At 45.5% G+C, this 26,935-nt stretch overlaps 2 protein-coding genes across 2 annotated transcripts; both read right to left on the reverse strand.

The window, feature by feature from the left end:
- Positions 1–9,014: 9,014 nt before the first annotated feature.
- LOC123186767 (uncharacterized) lies at positions 9,015–10,109 on the reverse strand. Its single transcript, XM_044598472.1, has one exon. It carries the CDS (start codon positions 10,106–10,108, stop codon positions 9,044–9,046), a length of 1,065 nt encoding a protein of 354 aa, XP_044454407.1. The 5' UTR covers position 10,109; the 3' UTR covers positions 9,015–9,043.
- Positions 10,110–12,114: 2,005 nt separating this feature from the next.
- Positions 12,115–14,218, reverse strand: LOC123191225 (amidase 1). Its single transcript, XM_044604042.1, has 6 exons — positions 13,997–14,218; positions 13,508–13,911; positions 13,209–13,412; positions 12,912–13,068; positions 12,569–12,740; positions 12,115–12,494 (listed from the first exon to the last, which is right to left on the reverse strand). Exons 1-6 carry the CDS (start codon positions 14,140–14,142, stop codon positions 12,207–12,209), a joined length of 1,371 nt encoding a protein of 456 aa, XP_044459977.1. The 5' UTR covers positions 14,143–14,218; the 3' UTR covers positions 12,115–12,206.
- Between the last annotated feature and the right edge of the window lie 12,717 nt (positions 14,219–26,935).

Consider the following 26,935-nt stretch of genomic DNA (forward strand, 5'->3'; position numbering starts at 1 on the left):
ACAGGTTAAAACAAGACCAGCAACACCGCCCGAATGTGCCGACAACTCCCGATAGGAGCTGCACATATCTCTTTCTCAGGGCACACTCAGATGAACACTACGTACAACTAAAACCAACCCTCGAGTTGCCCCGAGGTGGCGCTGCAAGTGGCTCTGTTTGGACCAACACTCAGAGGAGCACTGGCCCGGGGGGGGGGGGGGGTTTAAATAAGATGACCCTCGGGCTCCGGAAACCCAAGGGAAAAGAGGCTAGGTGGCAAATGGTAAAACCAATGTTGGGCATTGCTGGAAAAGCTTTAATCAAGGCGAACTATCAAGGGGTTCCCATTATAGCCCAACCGCGTAAGGGACGCAAAATCCGGAAACATAACACCGATATGACGGAAACTAGGGCGGCGAGAGTGGAACAAAACACTAGGCGAGAGGCCGAGCCTTCCACCCTTTACCAAGTATATAGATGCATTTAAGATAACATGGCAATATAATGATATCCCAACAAGTAAATAAATGTCCCAACAAGGAACGGCTCCAATCTTCACCTGCAACTAACAACGCTATAAGAGGCGCTGAGCAAAGCGGTAACATAGCCAATCAACGGTTTGCTAGGACAATGGTGGGTTAGAGGTTTGACATGGCAATTGGGAGGCTGACAAGCAAGTGGTAGGCATCGTAGCATTGGCATAGCAAAAGAGCGAGCAAACTAGCATAGCAAAGATAGTAGTGATTTCGAGGGTATGATCATCTTGCCTGCAAAGTTGTCAGAGTTGACTGCCTCCTCGAAAGCAAACTCAACGGGCTCCTCGTTAGAGAACTCGTCTCCCGGCTCTACCCAAACAAGACAAACAAGCAACAAGGATACAATCAACCACGTGCATAACCAAACAACATGATGCAAGGATGATATGCTATGCGGGATGCAATGCGGGATACATATGCAAGATATGACAGGAAATGCATGAACCTGGCCTCAACTTGGAAAACCAAGTGTGCCACTGGAAAGATGGGATGAAATCGCTTGAAAACGATATAAAGAACGCTGGAATCGGAGTTACGGTTTGGAAATGGCAAGCGTTTTAAGAATGGCACCGGTCTGCGATTTACAGCAAGTAGGCATCTAAATGCAATGAGATGAACATGCTACAGCAATCAAACATGGCATCAAAATACATGGCAGGGAAGCATTCAAGATGCTTAACAAAACACTAGCACTGAGCCACGGCCAATTCATCCATTATGAGGTTCAAACAAGCATGGCAAGAACGCAAATGCAAAACAGATTTCAGACTTAGTGAAATTAACACTTGTCTGAAATTTCAGATCATGAAGCCCTCTTCGGAGCAGCAAAACAACATGCTACAGGACCTGAACATGACAAAGAAAGGCATGGCATGGCGATACTCAACAAGCTTAACAAAAGTCCCAAAGTGACCTGGGGCCAAAAGGGATCACAAAATATACTAACACGCACACGAACATAGCTAAAACACAATCAGTTTTTAGACTTAGTGAAAACTGAGACATGCTGAAATATAACTCACGAAGGCATGTAAACGAGCTCGATGCACTCACTACGGTGCAAGTCATGGCAAGGCAAGCATACATCCAATAATAAGGCACAAAATGATAGCTAGACATGGCAAGAACAATGGCATAGCATGCACGGATCAACTACAACAACACCGGCAAAATCGCAAACAAGTTGACGATATGCCCAGATTTACCACGAAGCAAAAGTAGAGATCGATTGACTCAAGCTAGGGTACTCCACATATGCAAAAAAAAGACATGTATGGACAGAGCGTAACAAGATTAACAAAACTCCTTTACTGATCATCCTCAAAAGAGGCACGGATCACTAGGAAACAGCAAGAACATATGGCATCATGAACTAAATAATCCCAGACTTTGTGAAGTCCACTAAGTCCCTGAAAAACAGATTTACCGGGTGCCTCACTTTGCAAGCTTGCACAAGTCACCACACAAATCCTAAAAATGCATGGGTTGCACCTCTGGAAAGATAAAAAGATGCTTAACAAAATATATGAAGGACTCACAGGCATATCATGCACACAATAATCATGGCAAAAATGACAAAAGTCTAAGATGAACTAACAGATCTGACAATTAACTCATGAAGCCTCCTTCTAACAGCATTTCGGGCATCAAGATGAGCTCAAATGAAAATGATGCAATGGAATGAAATGATGTACTCGTCGAGACGAACATTTTGATATAATATATGTGCCAAACGGAGCTACGGATGCGGAGATATGGCAGGTCAAAATATGCTCGAAAATTAGTGTACGGGAGAGAAAAGTCAACCGAGGAGATGATTCCAGATCTGAGATCCGAGATGCACGCGGAACGAGGTCGGCCAGAAAACCCTGTAGCTCGCCGGAGATCGTCGCCGGTGGCCGGATCCGAGGCGGGAGCGGCCGGGAGGAGGCCGGAGCGGCGGCGTGGAGGCGCGGGCGGCGGCATGGAGGCGCGGGCGGCGGCGGCGGCTGAGGACGGCGGCGGCGGCTGAGGACGGCGGCGGCGGCTGAGGACGGCGGCGGCGGCTGAGGACGGCGGCGGCGGATGGCGAGGTCCAGCGGCCGGACTTGAGGGTGACGGCGGCGGCTCGCGGGCGAGAGGAGGCGGACGACCCTGGGCGGCGGCGGGTGGCGATGGGCTCGCGGGGGCCCCTCCTGGGCCTCCCGGGCCGGCGGCGGCGGGGAGCTGGGGTGCCACGTGGCAGGACCCGGTTAGACGAAGGCGGCGGCGGACGCTGTCCGGTCGGGGCGGACGTGTCCGTCGGTGGCGGGGATCTTTTTTAGGGTTTCGGAGGTAGGGGAAGATTCGAAAAACGGGGGGTGTTTAAATAGGCATAGGGGGAGCTAGGAGAGTCCAAATGAGGTGCGGTTTTCGGCCACGCGATCGTGATCGAACGCTCTAGATGATGGAGTAGAGTTTGGTGGGTTTTGGTCCAAATTGGAGGGGTGTTGGGCTGCAACACACACGAGGCCTTTTCGGTCCCTCGGTTAACCGTTGGAGTATCAAACGAAGTCCAAATGATACGAAACTTGACAGGCGGTCTACCGGTAGTAAACCAAGGCCGCTTGGCAAGTCTCGGTCCAATCCGGAAATGTTTAATCCTCACACACGAAAGAAAGGTAGAATTGACCACCGGAGGAGAACGAAGCGCCGGAATGCAAAACGGACAACGGGGAAAATGCTCGAATGCATGGGATGAACATGTATGTAAATGCAATGCACATAATGACATGATATGAGATGCATGAAAAACGAAAACAACACACGGAGACAAATACCCGAACCCGAGAAATAAATATAACTTAACGCTGGAAATGGCAAGAGTTAGAGTACAAATTGGGAAAGTTATATCCGGGGTGTTACAGCAAGGGTCTCTCCTTTTGTAAACATAGCCGAAGAGAGACTTTTTTATCCGCATAGCCAGTGTTAACCGAGCTGGACCACTCAATAGTTACGCTACTTATCAAGTCTTTTCTTTAGTTGTTGCCATGCGACTCACCAAACATCGTGTTGTCTTGGCGGCGATCGCAAAATGCTACCTTTGACAAAAAGTTGTATCAATGGCCCTAGCAATTATACTGGGGCATCCATATTATGGCGAAAGCCATTATAAGAAGGCTAAATCAACTATATGACAAATAGTTGTAGTTATATGCAGTCATAGCTTCACTTCCTTTATATTCTTGCGTAGAACACGACATGTTTCAATGGGGCTCCTTTAAAACCATGTGAACCTTGTTGATCCGTCTCATTGGTTAGAGCTCACCATCAGCATTGCGTCTCGGTTCCGTCATGGGACCTATAGGATATGTCTGATTGGATGAGTTTGTGTCGATAAAACGACTATTGTAGATTTGTCATTACTTTTGCTAGGGGTGGTAGATGGTTACCATTCGCCTTCCTTCTTAACGACCCCTTAGCGCTTGGACTTGATGGAAATATCCTATCTGATTTTCTCATGCTGTTTCGTTTGATGGTTAGAAACTAAAAATTGATATTTTCTTGATTGAACTTGCTTGTGCGGGTTTCTTTTACTACCGCTGACTTTATACTGATGTTTCATTCCTGGAGATCGTTCGCGTGGTTTTGCTTGCTGACCACGAACTTCTTGCTGAACTGTCACATGTTTGCTTTGGGGATTCAACTTGAGAACTTGGACAGTAGCCATCCACGTTTGTGGAAACTAGAACCCTCGCAGGTATTGTATTCTGAACCTTGTTTAGGCCTCGCTGGGTGGCAAGAAGCTCCACACTAAAACAAGTTGTGTTGAAACAGATAGTCCTCTCTACTATTTTCCCTATAATTTCACCCGGCTAAGCGAGATGAGACACAACACCGATTATTGACCTTCACTGGAGATAAGGTTCAATTCGATCCCCACGATCCTCAATGCCACCACCTAACATGTGTTTTGGTGCAATATGTGTAGGTCACTTAGCTATGAGACATATCACCATAGCCATTCCTTGCAACAGTTGACCAGTCTTCAACTTGTAAATCATCCTTCATGATATTTATGAAGTGTCTGGAGAACCTCTCACGAATCTCCATCCTGGGTAGGGGCCTTGTGTTTGTTTGGCTCACATGGTAGCAACAAATAGCTCTGAGCACCGATAGTGGCGGGCTATATTGACATGCAGCCTGGCATAGAGAACAAGTGACGACCATTGAAGCGCAGCAAAGAGAGGAGGAGAACCATGTCCCATCGGGCATGCCAATTTATTTCACGAAAAAGAAACTTCCCCCGATGTAGGGGTATTTTCTAATGACGTAACAATAAATAAAATGCAGGCGTGCCCGTATACATTTGTATACAAAATAAATAAGAGAATTAACACATAGGAAAACAATGCTTTATTAGTTCTCTTCAGAACTATAAAGTGCGCTTTCCCACATGATAACATATACTGCGCCACGGATAAGTAATCTGACTAATCTCCAAGACTAGGGAGTTTCTGGTTCCCAGAGCGTCGTAAGACAATCCAGTTAATTAAATCTACAGATAAATCCACACCTCTGATTAAGTTGCGCTTATAGTCGTCTTGAACCTGAAATATTCTGATGGTATGTTGAAAATTAAAAGTGGCATGTAATGATATCCCAAAAACGTTGTCGGTCTTTGGTCTGAAACACCAGCCTTCTCGGCACCAGGTTCATAGTAAAGCCTTGGAAAAAAAATTCAGCTTCGTCGGTCACGAACAAGGTGCGTCCAGCCTAGTCAATCAGGACAAAAGGGTTCCAGCCCCATTGGTCGTGGAAGGAGGCAATGTCTCCTAGCCTCATCTGTCAAGGAGATAATGTGTCCAGCCTTGTCGGTCAGGACTTACGACACTAGTAGAATGATGGGTTTCGTAGTAATTTCAAAAAAATTCCTACGCACACTCAAGATCATGGTGATGTATAGCAACGAGAGGGGAGAGTGTTGTCTACGTACCCACGCAGACCGACTGCGGAAGCGATGACGCAACGTAGAGGAAATAGTCGTACGTCTTCCCGATCCGACCGATCCAAGCACCGTTACTCCGGCACCTCCGAGGTCTTAGCACACGTACAGCTCGATGACGATCCCCGGGCTCCGATCCAGCAAAGCTTCGGGGAGGAGTTCCGTCAGCACGACGGCGTGGTGACGATCTTGATGTTCTACCGACGCAGGGCTTCGCCTAAGCACTACAACGATATGATCGAGGTGGAATATAGTGGCAGGGGGCACCGCACACGGCTAAGGAACGATCTCAATGATCAACTTGTGTGTCTAGAGGTGCCCCCTGCCCCCGTATATAAAGGAGCCAAGGGGGAGGGGGCGGTCGGCCAGGAGGAGGGCGCAGGAGGAGTCCTACTCCTACCGGGAGTAGGACTCCCCCCCCCCCCCAATCCTAGTTGGAATAGGATTCCCCTGAGGGGAAAGAGAGAGAGAGGGGGCCGGCCACCTCTCCTTGTCCTAATAGGACTAGGGGAGGGGGGAGGCGCGCAGCCCACCTTGGGCTGCCCCTTTCACCTTTCCACTAAAGCCCACTAAGGCCCATATGGTTCCCGGGGGGTTCCGGTAACCTCCCGGTACTTCGGTAAAATCCCGATTTCACCCGGAACACTTCCGATATTCAAACATAGGCTTCCAATATATCAATCTTTATGTCTCGACCATTTCGAGACTCCTAGTCATGTCCGTGATCACATCCGGGACTCCGAACTAACTTCGGTACATCAAAATGCATAAACTCATAATAACTGTCATCGTAACGTTAAGCGTGCGGACCCTACGGTTCGAGAACAATGTAGACATGACTGAGACACATCTCCGGTCAATAACCAATAGTGGGACCTGGATGCCCATATTGGCTCCTACATATTCTACGAAGATCTTTATCGGTCAGACCGCATAACAACATACGTTGTTCCCTTTGTCATCGGTATGTTACTTGCCCGAGATTCGATCGTCGGTATTCAATACCTAGTTCCATCTCGTTACTGGCAAGTCTCTTTACTCGTTCCGTAATACATCATCTCGCAACTAACTCATTGGTTGCAATGCTTGCAAGGCTTATGTGATGTGCATTACCGAGAGGGCCCAGAGATACCTCTCCGACAATCGGAGTGACAAATCCTAATCTCGAAATACGCCAACCCAACATCTACCTTTGGAGACACCTGTAGAGCTCCTTTATAATCACCCATTTACGTTGTGAAGTTTGGTAGCACACAAAGTATTCCTCCGGCAAACGGGAGTTACATAATCTCATAGTCATAGGAACATGTATAAGTCATGAAGAAAGCAATAGCAACATACTAAACGATCGGGTGCTAAGCTAATGGAATGGGTCATGTCAATCAGATCATTCACCTAATGATGTGATCCCGTTAATCAAATAACAACTCTTTGTTCATGGTTAGGAAACATAACCATCTTTGATTAACGAGCTAGTCAAGTAGAGGCATACTAGTGACACTAACTTTGTCTATGTATTCACACACATGTATTATGTTTCCGGTTAATACAATTCTAGCATGAATAATAAACATTTATCATGATATAAGGAAATAAATAATAACTTTATTATTGCCTCTAGGGCATATTTCCTTCATAGAAAACAAGGCTTTGGTCATAGCTCAATATACACATTAGTCCCGATTGCATTATGGACCGGGACTAATGTGAGCATTAGTCCCGGTTCGAGCGGCTAAAGGCATTAGTCCTGGTTCAAATAAGACCTTTAGTCCCGGTTTGAGACACGAACAGGGTCTAAAGGGTGCGATGCCCTTTAGTCTCGGTTCGTGTCTCAAACCGGGACTAAAAGGGGTTCGTGTCTCAAACTCTACCACCCCCTCCCCTCCCTGTGTATCACCATTTCGGTTTTGAAAAAAAAAAAGAAAAGAAAATGATAAAAACTTCAAAAAAAATCCTTCGAAATGTAGTCATATTACTACATCTACTAGTTAGGAAAATTTAAAAACTTAAATTTGGACATGTTTTGCAAAAAGGTGTTATGAAAAAGTAAAACGGCTATAATTTTTGCATACGATGTCGGAAAAAACGTATAAGATATCAGAATGTTCAGCATGAAAATCCGCGCATGGTCGTGCAGTCTCTTGAGATCCCCTATTATGCCATCCAGCGGTTCCGGCGGTAGGCTCGCCCGCGACATGGTACATCGCCGCACCTTTGACCTGTACATGGTCTGCAAAATCGGTTGGCTGGCTGGTAGAATCTTTGGCAGCAACAGACCTTTCTTCGGTGGTCTCTTCCTCTCCTTTTTCTTTGGGTGACCTTCCAGACCCTTCCTTAACCCCGCCACCAGTGTTGTCAGACTAAGCACTGTACGACCCTCGGCTAGTCGACACTGCGTTGAGGCGGCATCTCGAAGTGAGTCCTATGAGGATTGCATCAAGAGAGACTTCTTGCAATCAACCCTAGCATCAGTCACTTTCATTCTGCACCATCTGATTTGCATCCAACCGCTCAAAATAGATCAAGTGTTGTTCATCTTCTTCCTCCTTTGCTTATTCCTTCTCATGCAGCTCCGGTCAACCTAGGCCTCTCCGCCTCCCTCTGCCCCCGGGCAGGTGGCTGTCACTAACTCACTGCCCCGCCCTTCTCTCGCCCTCCCCCACACCGTGCTGGCAGCTGCTCTAGTAGTCCCTCTAAGCCCCGCCGCACAACTCCGGCTATCCCCTGCACCCATGCATCTCCCACCCCTTAGATAGATAATGGAGCCATGGCTTCCCCCTGAGATAATTGGGCCATGGATTCCCATAAGATAGATAGTGAGGCTATTTCTTCTCCGGCGAGCTCAGGATGAACTAAGAAAAAGTGATTGATGCTTTAAAAAATTTCAGCCATATGAGAAATAGCAAATCCGCATATTTCCACATTTTACTACTCAGACAGTTGGGATGGACCAAGGCCCAAGATTACATTATACTCCCTCCGGTCCTTTTTACTCTGCATATTAGGTTTGTCCGAAATCAATCTCATTCAACTTTGACCAAGTTTATATAAAAAATTATATACATTCACATAACAACACCAATATCATTAGATTCATCTTGGAATATATTTTCATGTTATATTTATTAGATATTATAGATGTTAATAATTTCTAATATAAATTTGGTCAAACTTAATAAAGTTTGATTTTTGATAAATCTAATGTGCAGAGTAAAAAGGACCGGAGGGAGTACTCCCTTCGTTTCTAAATATAAGTCTTTTTAAAGATTTCAGTATAGACTATGTATGGAATAAAATGAGTGAATCTACACTCTAAACTATCTCTATATACATTCATATGTAGTCTATACTGAAATATGTAAAAAGACGTACATTTAGAAACGGAGGGAGTACATAAATACATACATACATGCATGCATACATACATACATACATACATACATACATACATAGATACGTACGTATATGGTAATAAGAATTTACCAACTATGATTTACTAATAAATATCAAGGTGACTAGCTAGATGGAAGTTCTTCTAAGAATTAATCATCCCTTGATATCACTTTATGATGACCACGACGATGGTGCTGAAGTGTTGTTGTCGTCCTGGAAGTGGAGGTAGAGCGGGACGCTGGGGGTGGGCTGGACGACCTGCGTTTGGGGGAGCGCGTCGGCAAGCAGGTCCTTGAAGGTTTGCGTGGTGCCCTGGGTGGAGATGACGGCGGTGAGGAGCCCCTTTGCGTCGCACTCGCCGTTGCTCATGGGCACTATGTACGCGGCGCGGAGCAGCCGGGCGAGCTCAACGGCGTCCTCCTGGCCGGACACGAGGGTGAAGGTGGCCAGGAGTTGCTGCTTGACGACGGGCGTGATGACCACGTCGGCGTGCAGCCCGCGGTCGCGCAGGAAGCCGGCGTTGTACATGCAGTGCGGCTCATAGTAGATGTTGTGTTTGCGCTGTCCCTTTCCGGTGGTGGTGACCATGTAGCTGTTCTCCGGGCGCTGCCACGGCGGCCCGTTTACGGGGCCGGGGGTGGCCAGCACCGTGGCTTCGGAGTCGGTGGTGGCACCGACGACCGTGGTGGACTGGCCCGGCTCCAGGTAGATGACGTCGTTGAAGGGGAGGGCGGCGAGGATGGGGCGCGCGTTCGGCGTGGCAACGACGGGGAGGTCGGGGGAGATGGCGGCGAGGCGGGTGAGCGTGCGGACGTGGCAGTGGTCATCGAGACTGGAGGTGATGAGGAGCAGGTCGACGACGGCGAGGTCCTCCTGGAGGTCCTGGAGGCCGTCTTTGGGGAGCGTCTTCTTGGCGCCGTCGAAGAGCCAGGGCATGCCGAAGTCGAGGTTGCCGACGAGGAGCGGGTCGACGAGGACGCGGAAGCGGCCGCCGTCCAGCTCCCACAGCCACCCGTTGAACTCTAGGTACGTCAGTTTCACCGTCGTGGCGGTTTTGGTGGTGGTGTTGGTGTTGGTGGAGGAGGACTCGCTGTTGATGCTGCTGCTGCTGCTTCTAATTCTCGTGGTGGCGCGGCGGATTGGTGGCACCCGGTGAGGTGACGGTGGTGGAGGAGCGTAGATGGAGGGATGAGGTGACCGGAAGAGGCCGGCCATGGGCATGGCTGTTCTCTCCATCGGCATTCGTCGTCTCGTCTACTCCAAACAAAGAGAAGAGCTAGCTTTTTATGGATTTTGTTTTTTTATTACTAATTAAGGTAACATGCACGTGTTTCCTTTAGTATTTTTGATGGTTCCTTTGGTGTTTGTATCCATCTGTGCGCGCCTGGGAATACAAACACGTCCAACTCACGCACACTGTAGAATGGAAGGAATCAGAAGGGGCAGCTGGACCATCAACTTCGCACTACAGAAACTGAAATGAAAGCCCTTGGATCTTCTGTCGCGTCCACCCAAGAGCAGCACAATCACAAGGACAAGAGCTAGTATCACGATTAGTCAACGAACAAGCAAAGGAACGGTATCGTCGTCACATTTACATGTATGTGACTGCATCCTGTTAGCTGGAATCTTCACGTTCGTAGACGGATCTATCAGCTCAGACACTGACCCTCGTTTTATTTATTTTATTTATTATACTAGCAAAAAAACAATGGATTATTAATAGGGAAATTATTCAACCCACCTGACCGATAACAATACCTGCGTCCGACGGTTCCATGACTGTCGGATGGATTTTAATCAGATGACTCAGAAGCAACGTATTATTACCTAGACTAATTTTCACAACTCAACCGTTGCTGCAATCTCCTCACCACTACATGTGTTATGGGATCTGGATCTGGATCCTCTCGAGCTCCCTGTCAAACCAATGGATTATTAATAGGGAAATAATTCAACCCACCTAACCCATAACAATACCTGCGTCCGCCGGCTCCATGACCGTCGGATCGATTTTAATCAATGTTTTAAATAGCGGGCTATGGTATATAGCGGCAGCCTTTAAAAACAGATATAGCGGGGCTATAACAAGGCTATAGCAGCAAATTATACATGAAATCAAATAACGGCAACATGCTCAAACCGCTATAACGGGGCTATAGCCGGCTATTTAAAACTATGATTTTAATCAGATGACTCAGAAGCAACGTGTTATTACCTAGACTAGCTTTCACAACTCAGCCGTTGCTACAATCCCCTCACCCCAACAAATGATCTGGATCTGGATCCTCTCGAGCTCCCTGTCAAACCGACGACTCCATGCGCTGCTTGCCGTCGGAAGCACACGGACGAGACCGCCGACAAGCACGGCGATGAGGCCGCCTCTTCCCATCTCCCCGTGTCTGTTGCAACCAGTGGCCATGGCTGCACGAGCACGCATGTCCGTTGCAACCAGTGTTCGGTCCGACTTGCACTCCGACTCGATCCATGCATGCATGCACGCCTTCTATAAGTGTTGGGCAAGCCAAGCCAAGGCAGCCCAATCAACAACTCCGACATCTACTCAGCCGTACGTACACCGATCGGCGGAAGGAAAAAACAAGCTCGATCGATCGGAGAGGTGGACGGATCAGCCAAAACAACCCATGGAAGCGACGGTCGGAGAGGCGGAGGCCACGACGGGTCGTCTCGAACCGGGCAAGTCATCAACGCCCCACCTCATAGATCACCAAGCCGACATCGTCCCCGACTTCCTCTACTTTTTATTCGACGACGAGGACCACACACAGACATATCCTTGTGCTAACGCCGAGGCAGCTGGAAGAGAACTACTTGGTCAGGCTAGCGATGGATGCTGAGTATGATGGTGACGATGAGGCTTGTGGTATTTGTGATGACCAGGAGGACGAGGAGGATGATCAGGATATGGCGACGCGTTAGAGATGGGTGCTTTATCGATTCTGGACAGTGTTTTAAACAGCTGGCTATGGCAAATAGCGGCGGCCCTTCAAATCAGTTATAGCAAGGCTATAGCCTAGCTATAGGTTTTGAGCAGGTGTCATTATGTGGAATAGCTGTTTAAAACTATGATTCTGGGCAATTATGGAAGATCCCTTTCGTTCTCCTGTGTCAATCGCTTAGAGATGTAATCGATTAGGATTGTTGTGTTGTGTGAGTATTTCGGTTTGTATTAATCAACGGTCTAAATTTGTTTGCATATATAATTGTCAAAATCTAGTCACTACACAAACTTCACGGTATATATTCCATATGTTCAGATAGAGTCACACAATTTATTGTACTCGAGGATTCAGCAAGATATGACAGAATTGGGCTAAGCTGACGAGCCCCAGGCTGCCGCGGCCTCGGCTTGGAGCGCCTCATGGAGCTCCTGGGCTACAGCGACTAGGAAACAGTCACCGCCGTGTCCCGCGAGCAGCGACACTGACACCGGGACGCCGTTACGGGTGCCCAGCGGGATGCTGATCTGGCAGAACCCCGACAGGCCGGCGATGGACAGCAGCGAGAAGGCCCTCGCCCGGAAGTCCTCCAGCAGTGCCGCGTCCAGGCATAGCTTCGGTGGGGCGCCGGGGACTGTAGGGATCGCCAGGATTCCATCGTCCTACAGTATGCAAATTCATTAAAACGGAGCAAAAGTGTATATATATAGGGATTATGAACAGTGTATGAGTTTACCTTTAGAAGAGTGGCTAACGCAGATTTGAATTCAGTCCTGACGGCATGAAGATCATCCATGGCAGATTCATCCTCCGATGCGATGGCCTCCTGCACCCGCTCTCGGATGCCAGGGCCGAGGTTTGGCTTCACCATGTTCACCCACTCCGCGTGGTTTGCTTTGAATTCAGACCTGAAAACATACGGTACATTTGATCTCATTCGTGTGCAAAAGTACAATTTATAGTGAACTGCTGGCATTTCCTTTACTAAGATGATTGAGTTCATCTGACGGTGGAGTCATGGTAATGGCACAATTTTATGATATCACGTGTGATTAAGAAGGTATGTTGTGATTGCACACCTTTGAAGGACTCGCATGACACGTGAGATGGCAGACAGAGGCGGCACACACGACGATGATGCTTCCACCGCAGACAAGTCGGTCATGAACTTGCCGATGCTCGGAACATTGCTGGAGACAAAATCACCAAGGTTTCCATTGTCCACCACTGCATCACCTGCCAAACACACCTCACAAGTTTCAGACACTTGTATATGTAAGTTGAGATGCCCTGCTCTGCTCTGCTCTGCCCTGCATCAAGTTCCAGAAAACCTATACTCTGCATTACCCTCCTCTGCTCCACTCTCCTATACTTACTGCCAAATATCTTGGCCGCTGAAGCGTTGAGGATCTCGTAGGTGTGGTCGTCCACAGAGCCCAAGATCTTGAAACAGTCTGCAGGAATGATGACACGGCTCGGTCGTCGTCGTATCTCGGCATCGACGTCGGTGGCAGCTGGCATCGGGGGCAGCATCACGTCGGTGACACGAAACAGCGTAGGAAGATCTCTAGCAAACCACCCTATAAGCATAATTACACTCGGATGTTCAGACACTTATACAACTGAATGAACAGATGGATAATGTGTCTGCTGAACACGGCTAGACTGAATTTACCGACAGTGTCGAACATCTGCGCCATGGGGACGACGTTCTCGGCGGAGACCACTCCGTGGGAGGGGCGGAGGCCGAAGATGCCGCAGTAGGCGGCGGGCACCCTGACGCTGCCGCCGGTGTCGGTGCCGAGGGCGAAGTCGGCGAGGCTGGCGGCGACGGCGACGGCGGAGCCGCTGGAGGAGCCGCCGGGGACGCGGCCAGGGGCGCAGGGGTTGGCGGGGGTGCCGTAGTGCGCGTTCTCGCCGTTGATGCTGTAGGCCATCTCGTCCATCACCGTCTTGCCCACGCCTGTGGCGCCGGCGGCGAGCGCGGCCAGAACGGCGGGGGCGGTTGCGGCGGCCGGCGCGTGCGTCCGGGCCCAGTCCGGGGTGCCGAAGCCGGTGACGCGGCCGGCGACGTCGAAGCTGCCATGAATCGACTAGTCAGTCAGTCAGATTGCTGAACATCGATGTGATCGAGGGAGGGAGAGAGGGAGCGAGGTCGCAGTACATGTCCTTGATAGCGAAGGTGAGGCCGTGCAGGGGTAGCTGCTGCTGCTGGTGGTCAGAGGAAGGAGGCGGCGGCAGGATGAATTTCTCCATGAAGGCGCCGTGGTCGTCGCCGTTGGCCTCCTCCATGGCTCTGCCGTCCTCCATGGCTGCTGTGCCTACGCTATGGATAACAGAAGGATGCCAAGGATATGGTCGACAGTTGACACGTCAATAATTCGGTTAGGCCATCTCTAATACAAGGAGTTAGAAAATGTGGGGACCTAATCATTTAAATTGTGCGTAAACATCTCATTTAAAACTTTTTTTACGAATACACCTTAAAGCGTATCATTGCATTAATAAAGGGAAGAAATTACAGGGTAGCGTCCTAGCCACGTACACAAATTGATGTGGCCGAGACCTTTGTGGAGCGGAAAACAAAGGGGATGCTCAGTTCCAACAATGGTAATTCAAGTTACAGGGATTAACTAATACAGTCCTTTAACTCCAGCAGCAACCCAAGAGTGAGCCTCTTCCTTGATCGCGCCTATAAGTGTCGAGGAAGAGGGCATGATCTTGTGAAGATTACGACATTGTGGTGCCGCCCAAGTGACTAGGCAGTTAGGACGGCAATGGTTGCCAGGCCACACCGTAGAGGTGTCGGAGTAGTGTCCAATATCGTGGACATCCAGTCAAAGAAGCTCAAGAATCCATCTGCGCGGGCGCGGGAGAACCGTACGACAACACTAAGAGAGAAGTTAATGCCAAGTAACACGAGCGAAGACACAACCTACCAGGATGTAGATCGGCGTCTCAGGCTTCCGGGAGCAGACGAAGGAAGTTGGCTCGTGGGGCAGTCTGCGGCGGCTAAGTGATAAGCGGAACATCTGTTCTGGGAGTACAAGCCGATGAAGAATTTGACCGAAAGGGGGCCTGGGTCTTCCAAACTAGGAGCCAGTGCTCGGTCGAGGTAAAACCCAAGAAATGCGCATTGTGGCACGGGGTCGCCAAGTAGACGTCGTTGTGAGTCCATCGCCATTGAATCGGGTCTGGCTGCGGTGTGAGCACCACCTATTGTAGTTGGCGCCAAATGTCAACATATTCGGTAGTGACGGTCGACCCAAGTAATCCCAAGATGTCAAGAATCCAGGCGCGGTCATGAAGAGCATGGGCAACCATGTGGGAGCGCCTCCTCCTACTTGACGCAATGGGTGTGAGGTCAATGATGGAACTGCCCTCGAGCCATGGGTCGACCAAAAAACGGCTAGAAATGTCGTTGCCAATGGTCTTGTTGTCAATGCCTGGAAAAACTATAGAACCACGGAGTCGGGCGGAGGCTGAAGATTAGGCCAAGGTCATGAATTTAATTGCCTTGATGGTACCTACTGATAAAGTTGTTTTTAGAACGGGATATTTGAGGTGGCCGAGGTTATGTCAAAGTTTGTCCACAATAAAAAAATCATGGTGCTTCAGCTTCTCTCTGATTCCATGTCTTATCACTCAGTGAAGCATATGAGAGCAAATTGCTTATATGATTTTAGAATATGGTCGTGGGTGATTGGTCCCGTGATGATAGTGCTCGAATGTCGCTCCCTTTTTTAAAGGCGTTGTTGTTGAAGAACCTCGTTGTCCTTGTGATGACATGAGATGGTTGGTACCAATATTACCATAGTGTTAGTTTTGTGAATCATAGATCTGATTGTTTTGGTTTTCTTTTTCTTTTTTCCTTCCTTAGCAATAGCTTTCGTCTTTTTTGACTTTGTTATTTGTTGGGATGTTTGCTTATGTGTGTTGTTGTAGACTGTGTGAATTCTAATTATGAGAGGCTAGATGTATGTTATTGTCTTTGTATCACTTGATGCTTTATTTAGGTGTCAATAAAATTCAACCATGTCGAATAGAACATCTGCCAGTACTAGTAGAGCAATGCCATTGCTTGAATTCACTGAGCTAGTTTGAGTTGCATGTGCCTAGTATGAGATCATCTTTGATTGACTTCCCAGATCGATAGTCTCAGTATCCTCATTACTCAATGCAGCTAGCTCCAGCTCTAGCTAGCACAAAAGTTGGTCAGATTGCTTACGACTCCCTCCAGTATATAAAAATGATGTCAAGCATTTGAAAAAGTGTTAAACAAGTATTTGAAAAATGTTAATTTAGCATTTGGAAATTTTTAAATGCGTACAGAAAAATGTTGACCATGTATTAAAAAAATGATGAAAAAAGTTGCTCATGTATATAAAAAATATTAATCAAGCATTTAAAAAATGTTGAACAAGTGTTTAAAAAATGTTAATCAAGCATTTGAAAGATGTTAAATGTGTATAAAAAAATGTTGACCATGTAGTAAACGAATGATGGAAACTTTGATCATGTATATAAATATGTTAATCAAGCATTTAAAAAACTGTGTTGAACAAGTCTTTGAAAAATGTTAATCAATCATTTAAAAATGTTAAATGTGTTTAAATTTTTTTGACCATGTGACCAAAAACAATGTTAATATTGCGTTTCATAAATGGTAATCAAGCATTTGAAAAAAGTTAAATATGCATAAAACAATGTTGACCATGTATTAGAAAAATTAATATTTTTTTGAAAATTTTAATCAATCATTTGAAAAGTTTAAAAATGTTGACTATGTATTTTGTATTTGAAAATGTTAATGAGCCATTTGAAAAACGTTAAAAATATGATAGAAAAAATGTTGAAAATGTATTACAAACTGTTAAGTTTGTATTGGGAAAATGTTAGACGTGTATTAGAAAAATGTTGTTTACATATAAAAAAACTGTAGAATAAAATCCTTAAGAACAATGAAAACCAAAAAAGAAACAAAATAAAACAAAGGAAAATGGTAATAAACAATAAAACCGAGGAAAAAAAGCAAAAAGGAATGAAAGGGAAAGAAAAAGCGGAGAAGAAAAAAGAAAAGAAAAGAAATAAGAGAGACTTTGACCGAGTGAGCTAACTCCTTTCAGCAGCCGCAGACAAACCGCCACCAAATACAACACCCGGAAAACATAAAAGAAAAACACTTGGTACCAGCCGTCTGATACATTCCAATCGCCAGACTAGTCTAGAGCCGTTGATTCCTCTTTCATCACACGGTTGAGATCTTCCACCAATTCCTGTACTAATTACTCGTTTTACACGTACATAAACGCCAATGACTCCACTAATCTCGCTACCCATTGCATAAGCATTAATTATCCCCAATCGTTTGACGGAGGGCTTTATCTCCCATGTCTCCCAATCTAGGGCGTCGTTTTCTCCTCTGTAATGCATCTTAGTCTCCGCTGCTTCCGATCCACGGCGCCACCAAGCTCTGGATCCACCATGGCGCACTATTCTTTTCTCTTGTGCCGCCCCAATTTTTCTCTAACGCCCCAACGCGATGAGCCCCCATCCTATCGCGTTGGAGCGCCACCCTCTCATTAGGCGGCTGTGATGCTCATCACTAGCCACCGGTGTTGTTCCCTCACCAGGCGATCCGAAAGATCAACAGCGGCGAGGATCAGCAACCACCTTTTTTCGCTGGTCTTTTATGCCTTGTTCATAGTCTTGTTGACTGGAATCGATGGCCGTACGCGAGACAGATTGCACAAAATATGTTGAGATTGCATTGATATGGTGCTTTCTAAATTTCTATGCTTCATATATATCATGCTTGTGCTCATTCATCGTGTACAATTTGTTTCATACGTACCATAATTGTGCTTCCTTGCTGTGTACAATTTGCTTCATATTGTTCTTCATACTTGTGCTTCCACATTATGGTAGTTTGCTTCGTAAGTTTCATGCTTTTGCTTCTACGATGTGTTCACTTTGCTCCATTTTCATGCTTCATATTAATTGTTTTTTTGGTTTCCTGTTTGTATTCATATCAAACAACTCATGCATCACACTTGTTTGCTACGGTGAGCATGACACGGTGGTTGATGATGGTGGACACGGCGTGGGGCATGAGATTGAGCATCTTTGTACCTTGTGTTCTTGTTATCGGCTTGGAGGCAAACTAGCTAGGAGGAAAACATTAATTATGGATTATGAAGCATGGTCCATAGCACTAGAAGCATGAATTTTGATTGATGGAAGCAAATTGAGAAGATTTGTATTTCTTGGAAACATGTCCCTAATGTGCTTGAAGCATGTGTACTCATGATAACGGTTTTTGTTTTAGTGGAAAGAAGGTCTTGTTTGATTGGAAGCAATTGTCTATCGGCCGAAACAAGACTTTGATGCTTTTGAAGTAAAAAATTAAATTCGATAAGAAACAAATTTCTATTGAAAGAACATGTAAGCTAAGTCGTTGTTAGATGGAAGCGTGCTCAATTCATTATGGAAGAAAATTCAAGTGCTGCAAAGAAAACAAAGCAATACATTGGCAACATGTTTGGGAACAACTTTGATTAAGCAAACTGATGAAAGGTGAAACTCATTCTGGAAGTGAACTTAAATAATAACGTAAATACCATCACATTGGATGCAAGTATATGTCATATTGAAGCACATTTCAGGACTAATGGAAGCATAATTTCTCTGGATGGAAGCCAATATTATCTCAGCGTGTGGTAGAAATATTCTTACATGGAGACAAATTTCATTTTCACCGGAAGGAAAATATATGAAGCTTTTTCTTTCCTTTTTCTTTGAGAGATTAAAGCAAATTTTTAGTTGCACTTTAAAAGTCACGTGTTTGCTTCGGCAAGGTAATTGCTTCGACAAGGTAATTGCCAGGCACAACCAATGAAGGCCAGACCTTAGATTTTTCACCCTGAATGTCCCGACTCGGCATCGAGGAGCACCACCAAAAATGAGTTCCTCCGGTGTTGCCGCCCTTACTTGACACTGCTGCTTCTGAGAGTTATCAAACACCTGGCTAACTCCATCACCTGGGCGGCCGCGTCCGTCTAACTGATTCTCCGATCTCAGCCACCATGACCTTCTCCATAGTTCTCTACACCATAGAAATCGAGAAGCTGACATGTCCCATGGTGTCAACAAAAATAGAGCTTCGCGTCACACCCTCATGGAACCTCGTACGCTGAAAAAGGACATGCACGAACGAATTCTATCTGATCAAGATATCTTGGGCGCGATCTCCGACGGTAGTTCCGGAACACATCGATGACCAGATCAAGGAGGATCGATCATGCAGGATGTTAGCATGATGTGATAGGAGCACAAGGACCACCACCCTTATTGTCACGGCAGCAGGCCCCCGCGCCGCCATGATCCATCCCTTCGCCGCCCGACCGCAGCCATGGGTCGAGCTCCACCAATCCACCTTGATCCAGATCCAGATCGGCGGGATTGGCAGCCCCTGCCGTTGCTGCAAGCCATCGGGCGGATCCCTCCATCACGCCCAGACAGGAGCATCGCCACGACCAACGCCTCGCAACACCATGCCACCAGGAGCATCACTGGACAAGAGCCGCGCCTGTTAGAATACAACTTGTATTAGGATTATGACTCCTACTCGGTTTGTAATAAGGCTAGATCAGGTGCGGCTTAGCTCTTATATATACTTCTTGTACTGGCACAATATTGCATCAACAATTATTCAATACAATTCTACATGGTATCAGACTTTCGATCCTAGGGTATGGCTAACCCGCTAGCCCCGCCACCGCTGCCGTCGCCCGGCTACTTCGAACGGCGTGCCGCCATCGTCGCCGCGGGCACGACCTCTTTCGCCTCTACCTCTACTCTAGCTCTACCTCCACCAATACCCCCTTCCATCTCCTTCACCGAAACCATCTCCGATATTAGCCCCTACATCCCCATAACCCTAGACCTCGCTACTCACAACTACTTGAAGGAAATATGCCCTAGAGGCAATAATAAAGTTATTATTTATTTCCTTATATCATGATAAATGTTTATTATTCATGCTAGAATTGTATTAACCGGAAACATAATACATGTGTGAATACATAGACAAACAGTATGTCAATAGTATGCCTCTACTTGACTAGCTTGTTGAATCAAAGATGGTTAAGTTTCCTAGCCATAGACATGAGTTGTCATTTGATTAACGGGATCACATCATTAGGAGAATGATGTGATTGACTTGACCCATTCCGTTAGCATAGCACTTGATCGTGCAGTTTGTTGCTATTGCTTTCTTCATGACTTATACATGTTCCTATGACTATGAGATTATGCAACTCCCGTTTACCAGAGGAACACTTTGTGTGCTACCAAACGTCACAACGTAACTGGGTGATTATAAAGGTGCTCTACAGGTGTCTCCGAAGGTACTTGTTGGGTTGGCGTATTTCAAGATTAGGATTTGTCACTCCGATTGTCGGAGAGGTATCTCTGGGCCCTCTCGGTAATACACATCACTTAAGCCTTGCAAGTAATGAGTTAGTTGCGGGATGATGTATTACGGAACGAGTAAAGAGACTTGCCGGTAACGAGACTGAACTAGGTATTGAGATACCGACGATCGAATCTCAGGCAAGTAACATACCGATGACAAAGGGAACAACGTATGTTGTTATGCGGTCTGACCGATAAAGATCTTCGTAGAATATGTGGGAGCCAATATGAGCATCCAGGTTCCGCTATTGGTTATTGACTGGAGACATGTCTCGGTCATGTCTACATAGTTCTCGAACCCGTAGGGTCCGCATGCTTAAAGTTTCGGTGACGATTGTATTATGAGTTTATGTGATTTGATGTACCGAAGGTAGTTCGGAGTCCCGGATGAGATCGGGGACATGGCGAGGAGTCTTAAAATGGTCGAGACATAAAGATCGATATATTGGACGACTATATTCGGACATCGGAAAGGATACGAGTGACTCGGGTATTTTCGGAGGTACAGGGGAGTTACGGGAATACGAGGAAGAAGTAATGGGCCTCATGGGCCAAGTGGTGGAAGAGAGGAGGCAGGGCGCGCGGCCCCCTAGCCCAAACCGAATTGGACTAGGGGGCGCCCCCCCTTTCCTCCTTTTCCTCCTTCTCCTTCCTTCTCCTTCTCCTTTTCCCTTCCCTTTCCTTCCCTCCTACTCCTACTACTTGGAAGGGCTCCTAGTTCTACTAGGAAAGGGGGAATCCTACTCCCGATGGGAGTAGGACTCCCCTAGGGCGCGCCATAGAGAGGGCCGGCCCCTCCCCTCCTCCACTCCTTTATATACGTGGCCAGGGGGCACCCCATAGACACACAAGTTGATCTTCGTGATCGTTCTCTTAGCCGTGTGCGGTGCCCCCCTCCACCATAATCCTCGATAATATTGTAGCGGTGCTTAGGCGAAGCCCTGCGACGGTAGAACATCAAGATCGTCACCACGCCGTCGTGCTGACGGAACTCTTCCCCGACACTTTGTTGGATCGGAGTCCGGGGATCGTCATCGAGCTGAACGTGTGTGCTAGAACTCGGAGGTGTCGTAGTTTCGGTGCTTGATCGGTCGGGCCGTGAAGACGTATGACTACATCAACCGCGTTGTGCTAACGCTTCCGCTTCCGGTCTACGAGGGTACGTAGACAACACTCTCCCCTCTCGTTGCTATGCATCACCATGATCTTGCGTGTGAGTAGGAATTTTTTTTGAAATTACTACGTTCCCCAACAGTGGTATCCGAGCCAGGTTTTATGCGTAGATGTCATATGCACGAGTAGAACACAAGTGAGTTGTGGGCGATATAAGTCATACTGCTTACCATCATGTCACACTTTGGTTCGGCGGTATTGTTGGATGAAGCGGCCCGGACCGACATTACGTGTACGCTTACGCGAGACTGGTTTTACCGCCGTGCTATGCACACAGGTGACTAGCGGGTGTCAGTTTCTCCAACTTTAGTTGAACCGAGTGTGGCTACGCCTGGTCCTTGAGAAGGTTAAAACAACACTAACTTGACAAACTATCGTTGTGGTTTTCGATGCGTAGGTAAGAATGGTTCTTGCTCAGCCCGTAGCAGCCACATAAAACTTGCAACAACAAAGTAGAGGACGTCTAACTTGTTTTTGCAGGGCATGTTGTGATGTGATATGGTCAAGACGTGATGAGATATAAGTTGTTGTATGAGATGATCATGTTTTGTTGAAGTTGTCGGCAACTGGCAAAAGCCTTATGGTTATCTCTCTATTGCATAAGATGCAAGCGCCAAATAATTGCTTTACTTTATCGCTATGCGATAGCAATAGTTGCAAGAGCAATAGTTGGCGAGACGACCATGTGACGACACATTGATATAGATCAAGATGATGGAGATCATGTTGTCATGCTGGTGACGATGGAAATCATGAAGATGCTTTGGAGATGGAGATCAAAGGCACAAGATGATGATGGCCATATCATGTCACATATTTTGATTGCATGTGATGTTTTTTATACATCTTATTTTGCTTAGTTCGACGGTAGCTTTATAAGATAATCTCTCACTAAATTATCAAGGTATAAGTGTTCCCTGAGTATGCACCGTTGTGAAAGTTCTTCGTGTTGAGACACCACGTGATGATCAGGTGTGATAGGCTCTACGTTCAAATACAACGGGTGCAAAACAGTTGCACACACGGAATACTTAGGTTAAACTTGAAGAGCCTAGCATATAACAGATATGGCCTCGGAATACAGAGACCGAAAGGTCGAGCGTGAATCATATAGTAGATATGATCAACATAGTGATGTTCACCATTGAAACTACTCCATCTCACGTGATGATCGGACATGGTTTAGTTGATATGGATCACGTGATCACTTAAGAAGATTAGAGGGATGTCTGTCTAAGTGGGAGTTCTTAAGTAATATGATTAACTGAACTTTAATATATCATGAACTTAGTCCTGGTAGTATTAGCATATCTATGTTGTAGATCAATAGCTCGCGATGTTGCTCCCAGTTTATTGTGTTCCTAGAGAAAAATTATGTTAAAAAATGTTAGTAGCAATGATGCGGATTGGATCCGCGATCTGAGGATTATCCTCATTGCTGCACAGAAGAATTATGTCTTTGATGCACCGCTAGGTGACAGACCTATTGCAGGAGCAGATGCAGACGTTATGAACGTTTGTCTAGCTCAATATGATGACTACTTGATAGTATAGTGCACCATGCTTAACAGCTTAGAATCGGGATTTCAAAGACGTTTTGAATGTCATGGACCATATGAGATGTTCCAGGAGTTGAAGTTAATATTTCAAGCAAATACCCGAGTTGAGAGATATGAAGTCTCCAACAAGTTCTATAGCTAAAAACATGGAGGTGAATAGCTCAAGCAGTGAGCATGTGCTCAGATTGTCAGGGTACTACAATCGCTTGAATCAAGTGGGAGTTAATCTTCCAGATAAGATAGTGATTGATAGAATTCTCTAGTCACCATCACCAAGTTAGTAGAACTTCGTGATGAACTATGATATGCAAGGGATAACGGAAACGATTCCCAAGCTCTTCGTAATGCTAAAATTAACGAAGGTAGAAATCAAGAAAAATATCAAGTGTTGATGGTAGACAAGACCACTAGTTTCAAGATAAGGGCAAAGGGAAGAAGGGGAACTTCAAGAAGGACGGCAAGCAATTTGCTGCTCAAGTGAAGAAGCCCAAGTCTGGTCCTAAGCCTGAGACTAAGTGCTTCTACTTCAAAGGGACTGGTCACTGGAAGCGGAACTGCCCCAAGTATTTGGCGGATAAGAAGGATGGCAAAGTGAACAAAGGTATATTTGATATACAGATTATTGATGAGTATTTTACTAGTGTTCGTAGCAACCCCTCGGTATTTGATACTGGTTCAGTTGCTAAGAGTAGTAACTCGAAACGGGAGTTGCAGAACGAATAGAGACTAGTTAAGGGTGAAGTGACGATGTGTGTTGGAAGTGGTTCCAAGATTGATATGACCATCATCGCACACTCCCTATACTTTCGGGATTAGTGTTGAACCTAAATAAGTGTTATTTGGTGTTTGCATTGAGCATGAATATGATTTGATCATGTTTATTGCAATACGATTATTCATTTAAGTAAGAGAATAAATTGTTGTTCTGTTTACATGAATAAAACCTTATATGGTTACGCACCCAATGAAAATGGTTCGTTGGATCTCGATCGTAGTGATACACATATTCATAATATTGAAACCAAAAGATGCAAAGTTAATAATGATAGTGCAACTTATTTGTGGCACTGCCGTTTAGGTCATATTGGTGTAAAGCGCAAGAAGAAACCCCATGCTGATGGACTTTTGGAATCACTTGATTTTGAATCACTTGATGCTTGCGAACCATGCCTCATGGGCAAGATGACTAAGACTCCGTTCTCCAGAACAATGGAGCGAGCAACTGACTTATTGAAATAATACATACTGATTTATGCGGTCCGATGAGTGTTAAGGCTCATGGCAAGTATCATTATTTTCTGACCTTCACAGATGATTTGAGCGGATATGGGTATATCTACTTAATGAAACACAAGTCTGAAACATTTGAAAAGTTCAAAGAATTTCAGAATGAAGTGGAGAATCATCGTAACAAGAAAATAAAAGTTTATATGATATGATCACAGAGGTAAAATATTTGAGTTAAGAGTTTGGCCTTCAGTTAAAACAATGTGAAATAGTTTCACTACTCATGCCACCAGGAACACCACAGTGTAATGGTGTGTCCGAACGTCGTAACCGTGCTTTATTAGATATGGTGTGATCTATGACGTCTCTTACTGATTTACCGCTATTGTTTTCGGGTTATGCATTAAAGATAGCTACATTCACGTTAAATAGGGCACCATCTAAATCCGTTGAGACAACACCGTATGAACTATGGTTTGGCAAGAAACCTAAGCTGCCGTTTCTTAAAGTTTGAGGTTGCAATGCTTATGTGAAAAAGTTTCAACCTGATAAGTTCAAACCCAAATCGGATAAGTGCATCTTCATAGGATACCCAAAAGAAAATGTTGGGTACACCTTCTATCACAGATCCGAAGGCAAGATATTCATTGCTGAGAATGGATCTTTTCTAGAGAAGGAGTTTCTCTCGAAAGAAGTGAGTGGGAGGAAAGTAGAACTTGATGAGGTAACTGTACCTGCTCCCTTATTGGAAAGTAGTTCATCACAGAAATATGTTCCTGTGACTACTGCACCAACTAGTGAGGAAGCTAATGATGATGATCATGTAACTTCAGATCAAGTTGCTACCGAACCTCGTTGGTAAACCAGAGTGAGATCTGCACCAGAGTGGTACGGTAATCATGTTCTGGAAGTCATGTTACTTGACCATGATGAGCCTACGAACTATGACGAAGCGATGATGAGCCCAGATTCCGCGAAATGGCTTGAGGCCATGAAATCTGAGATGAGATCCATGTATGAGAACAAAGTATGGACTTTGATTAACTGGCCCATTGATCGGTGAGCCATTTAGATTAAATGGATCTTCAAGAGGAAGACGGACGCTGATAGTGGTGTTACTATCTACAAAGCTAGAATTGTCGCAAAAAGGTTTTCGACAAGTTCAAGGTCTTGACTACGATGAGAGTTTCTCACTCGTATCTATGCTTAAGTCTGTCCGAATCATGTTAGCAATTGCCGCATTTTATGAAATCTGGCAAATGGATAAACAAAACTGCATTCCTTAATGGATTTATTAAAGAAGAGTTGTATATGATGCAACCAGAAGGTTTTGTCAATCCTAAAGGTACTAACAAAATATGCAAGCTCCAGCGATCCATCTATGGACTGGTGCAAGCATCTTGCAGTTGGAATATACGCTTTGATAAGTTGATCAAAGCATATAGTTTTATACAGACTTGCGGTGAAGCCTGTATTTACAAGAAAGTGAGTGGGAGCACTACAACATTTCTGATAAGTATATGTATGACATATTGTTGATCAAAGATGATGTAGAATTATTCTGCAAAGCATAAAGGAATGTTTGAAAGGAGTTTTTTCAAAGAAAGACCTTGGTGAAGCTGCTTACATATTGAGCATCAAGATCTATAGAGATAGATCAAGACGCTTGATAAGTTCTTCAATGAGTACATACCTTGACAAGATTTTGAAGTAGTTCAAAATGGAACAGTCAAAGAAGGAGTTCTTGCCTGTGTTACAAGGTGTGAAGTTGAGTAAGACTCAAAACCCGACCACGGCAGAAGATAGAGAGAGAATGAAAGTCATTCCCTATGCCTCATCCATAGGTTCTATAAAGTATGCCATGCTGTGTACCAGACCTATTGTATACCCTGCCCTGAGTTTGGCAAAGGAGTACAATAGTGATCTAGGAGTAGATCACTGGACATTGGTCAAAATTATCCTTAATGGAATAAGGATATGTTTCTCGATTATGGAAGTGACAAAAGGTTCGTCGTAAAGGGTTACGTCGATGCAAATTTTGACACTGATCCAGATGACTCTAAATCTCAATCTGGATACATATTGAAAGTGGGAGCAATTAGCTAGAGTAGCTCTATGCAGAGCATTGTTGACATAGAAATTTGCAAAATACTTACGGATCTGAATGTGGAAGACCTGTTGACTAAACTTCTCTCACAAGCAAAACATGATCACACCTCAGTACTCTTTGGGTGTTAATCACATAGCGATGTGAACTAGATTATTGACTCTAGTAAACCCTTTGGGTGTTGTTCACATGTCGATGTGAACTATGGGTGTTAATCACATGGTGATGTGAACTATTGATGTTAAATCACATGGCGATGTGAACTAAATTATTGACTCTAGTGCAAGTGGGAGACTGAAGGAAATATGCCCTAGAGGCAATAATAAAGTTATTATTTATTTCCTTATATCATGATAAATGTTTATTATTCATGCTAGAATTGTATTAACCGAAAACATAATACATGTGTGAATACATAGACAAACAATATGTCACTAGTATGCCTCTACTTGACTAGCTCGTTGAATCAAAGATGGTTAAGTTTCCTAGCCATAGACACGAGTTGTCATTTGATTAATGGGATCACATCATTAGGAGAATGATGTGATTGACTTGACCCATT

Source organism: Triticum aestivum, chromosome 2A (assembly GCF_018294505.1).
Source record: "Triticum aestivum cultivar Chinese Spring chromosome 2A, IWGSC CS RefSeq v2.1, whole genome shotgun sequence".
Classification (NCBI taxonomy): Eukaryota; Viridiplantae; Streptophyta; class Magnoliopsida; order Poales; family Poaceae; genus Triticum; species Triticum aestivum.

Excerpts from the sequence above, each read along its gene's own strand:
- LOC123191225 (XM_044604042.1), bottom strand. The coding sequence starts at position 14,142 with ATGGAGGACGGCAGAGCCATGGAGGAGGCCAACGGCGACGACCACGGC. Across the intron at positions 13,413-13,507 it reads GCAGATGTTCGACACTGTCG|GGTGGTTTGCTAGAGATCTT; the intron begins GTAAATTCAGTC and ends TTATGCTTATAG. Across the intron at positions 13,069-13,208 it reads AGCGGCCAAGATATTTGGCA|GTGATGCAGTGGTGGACAAT; the intron begins GTAAGTATAGGA and ends TGTGTTTGGCAG.
- LOC123186767 (XM_044598472.1), bottom strand. The coding sequence starts at position 10,108 with ATGGAGAGAACAGCCATGCCCATGGCCGGCCTCTTCCGGTCACCTCAT.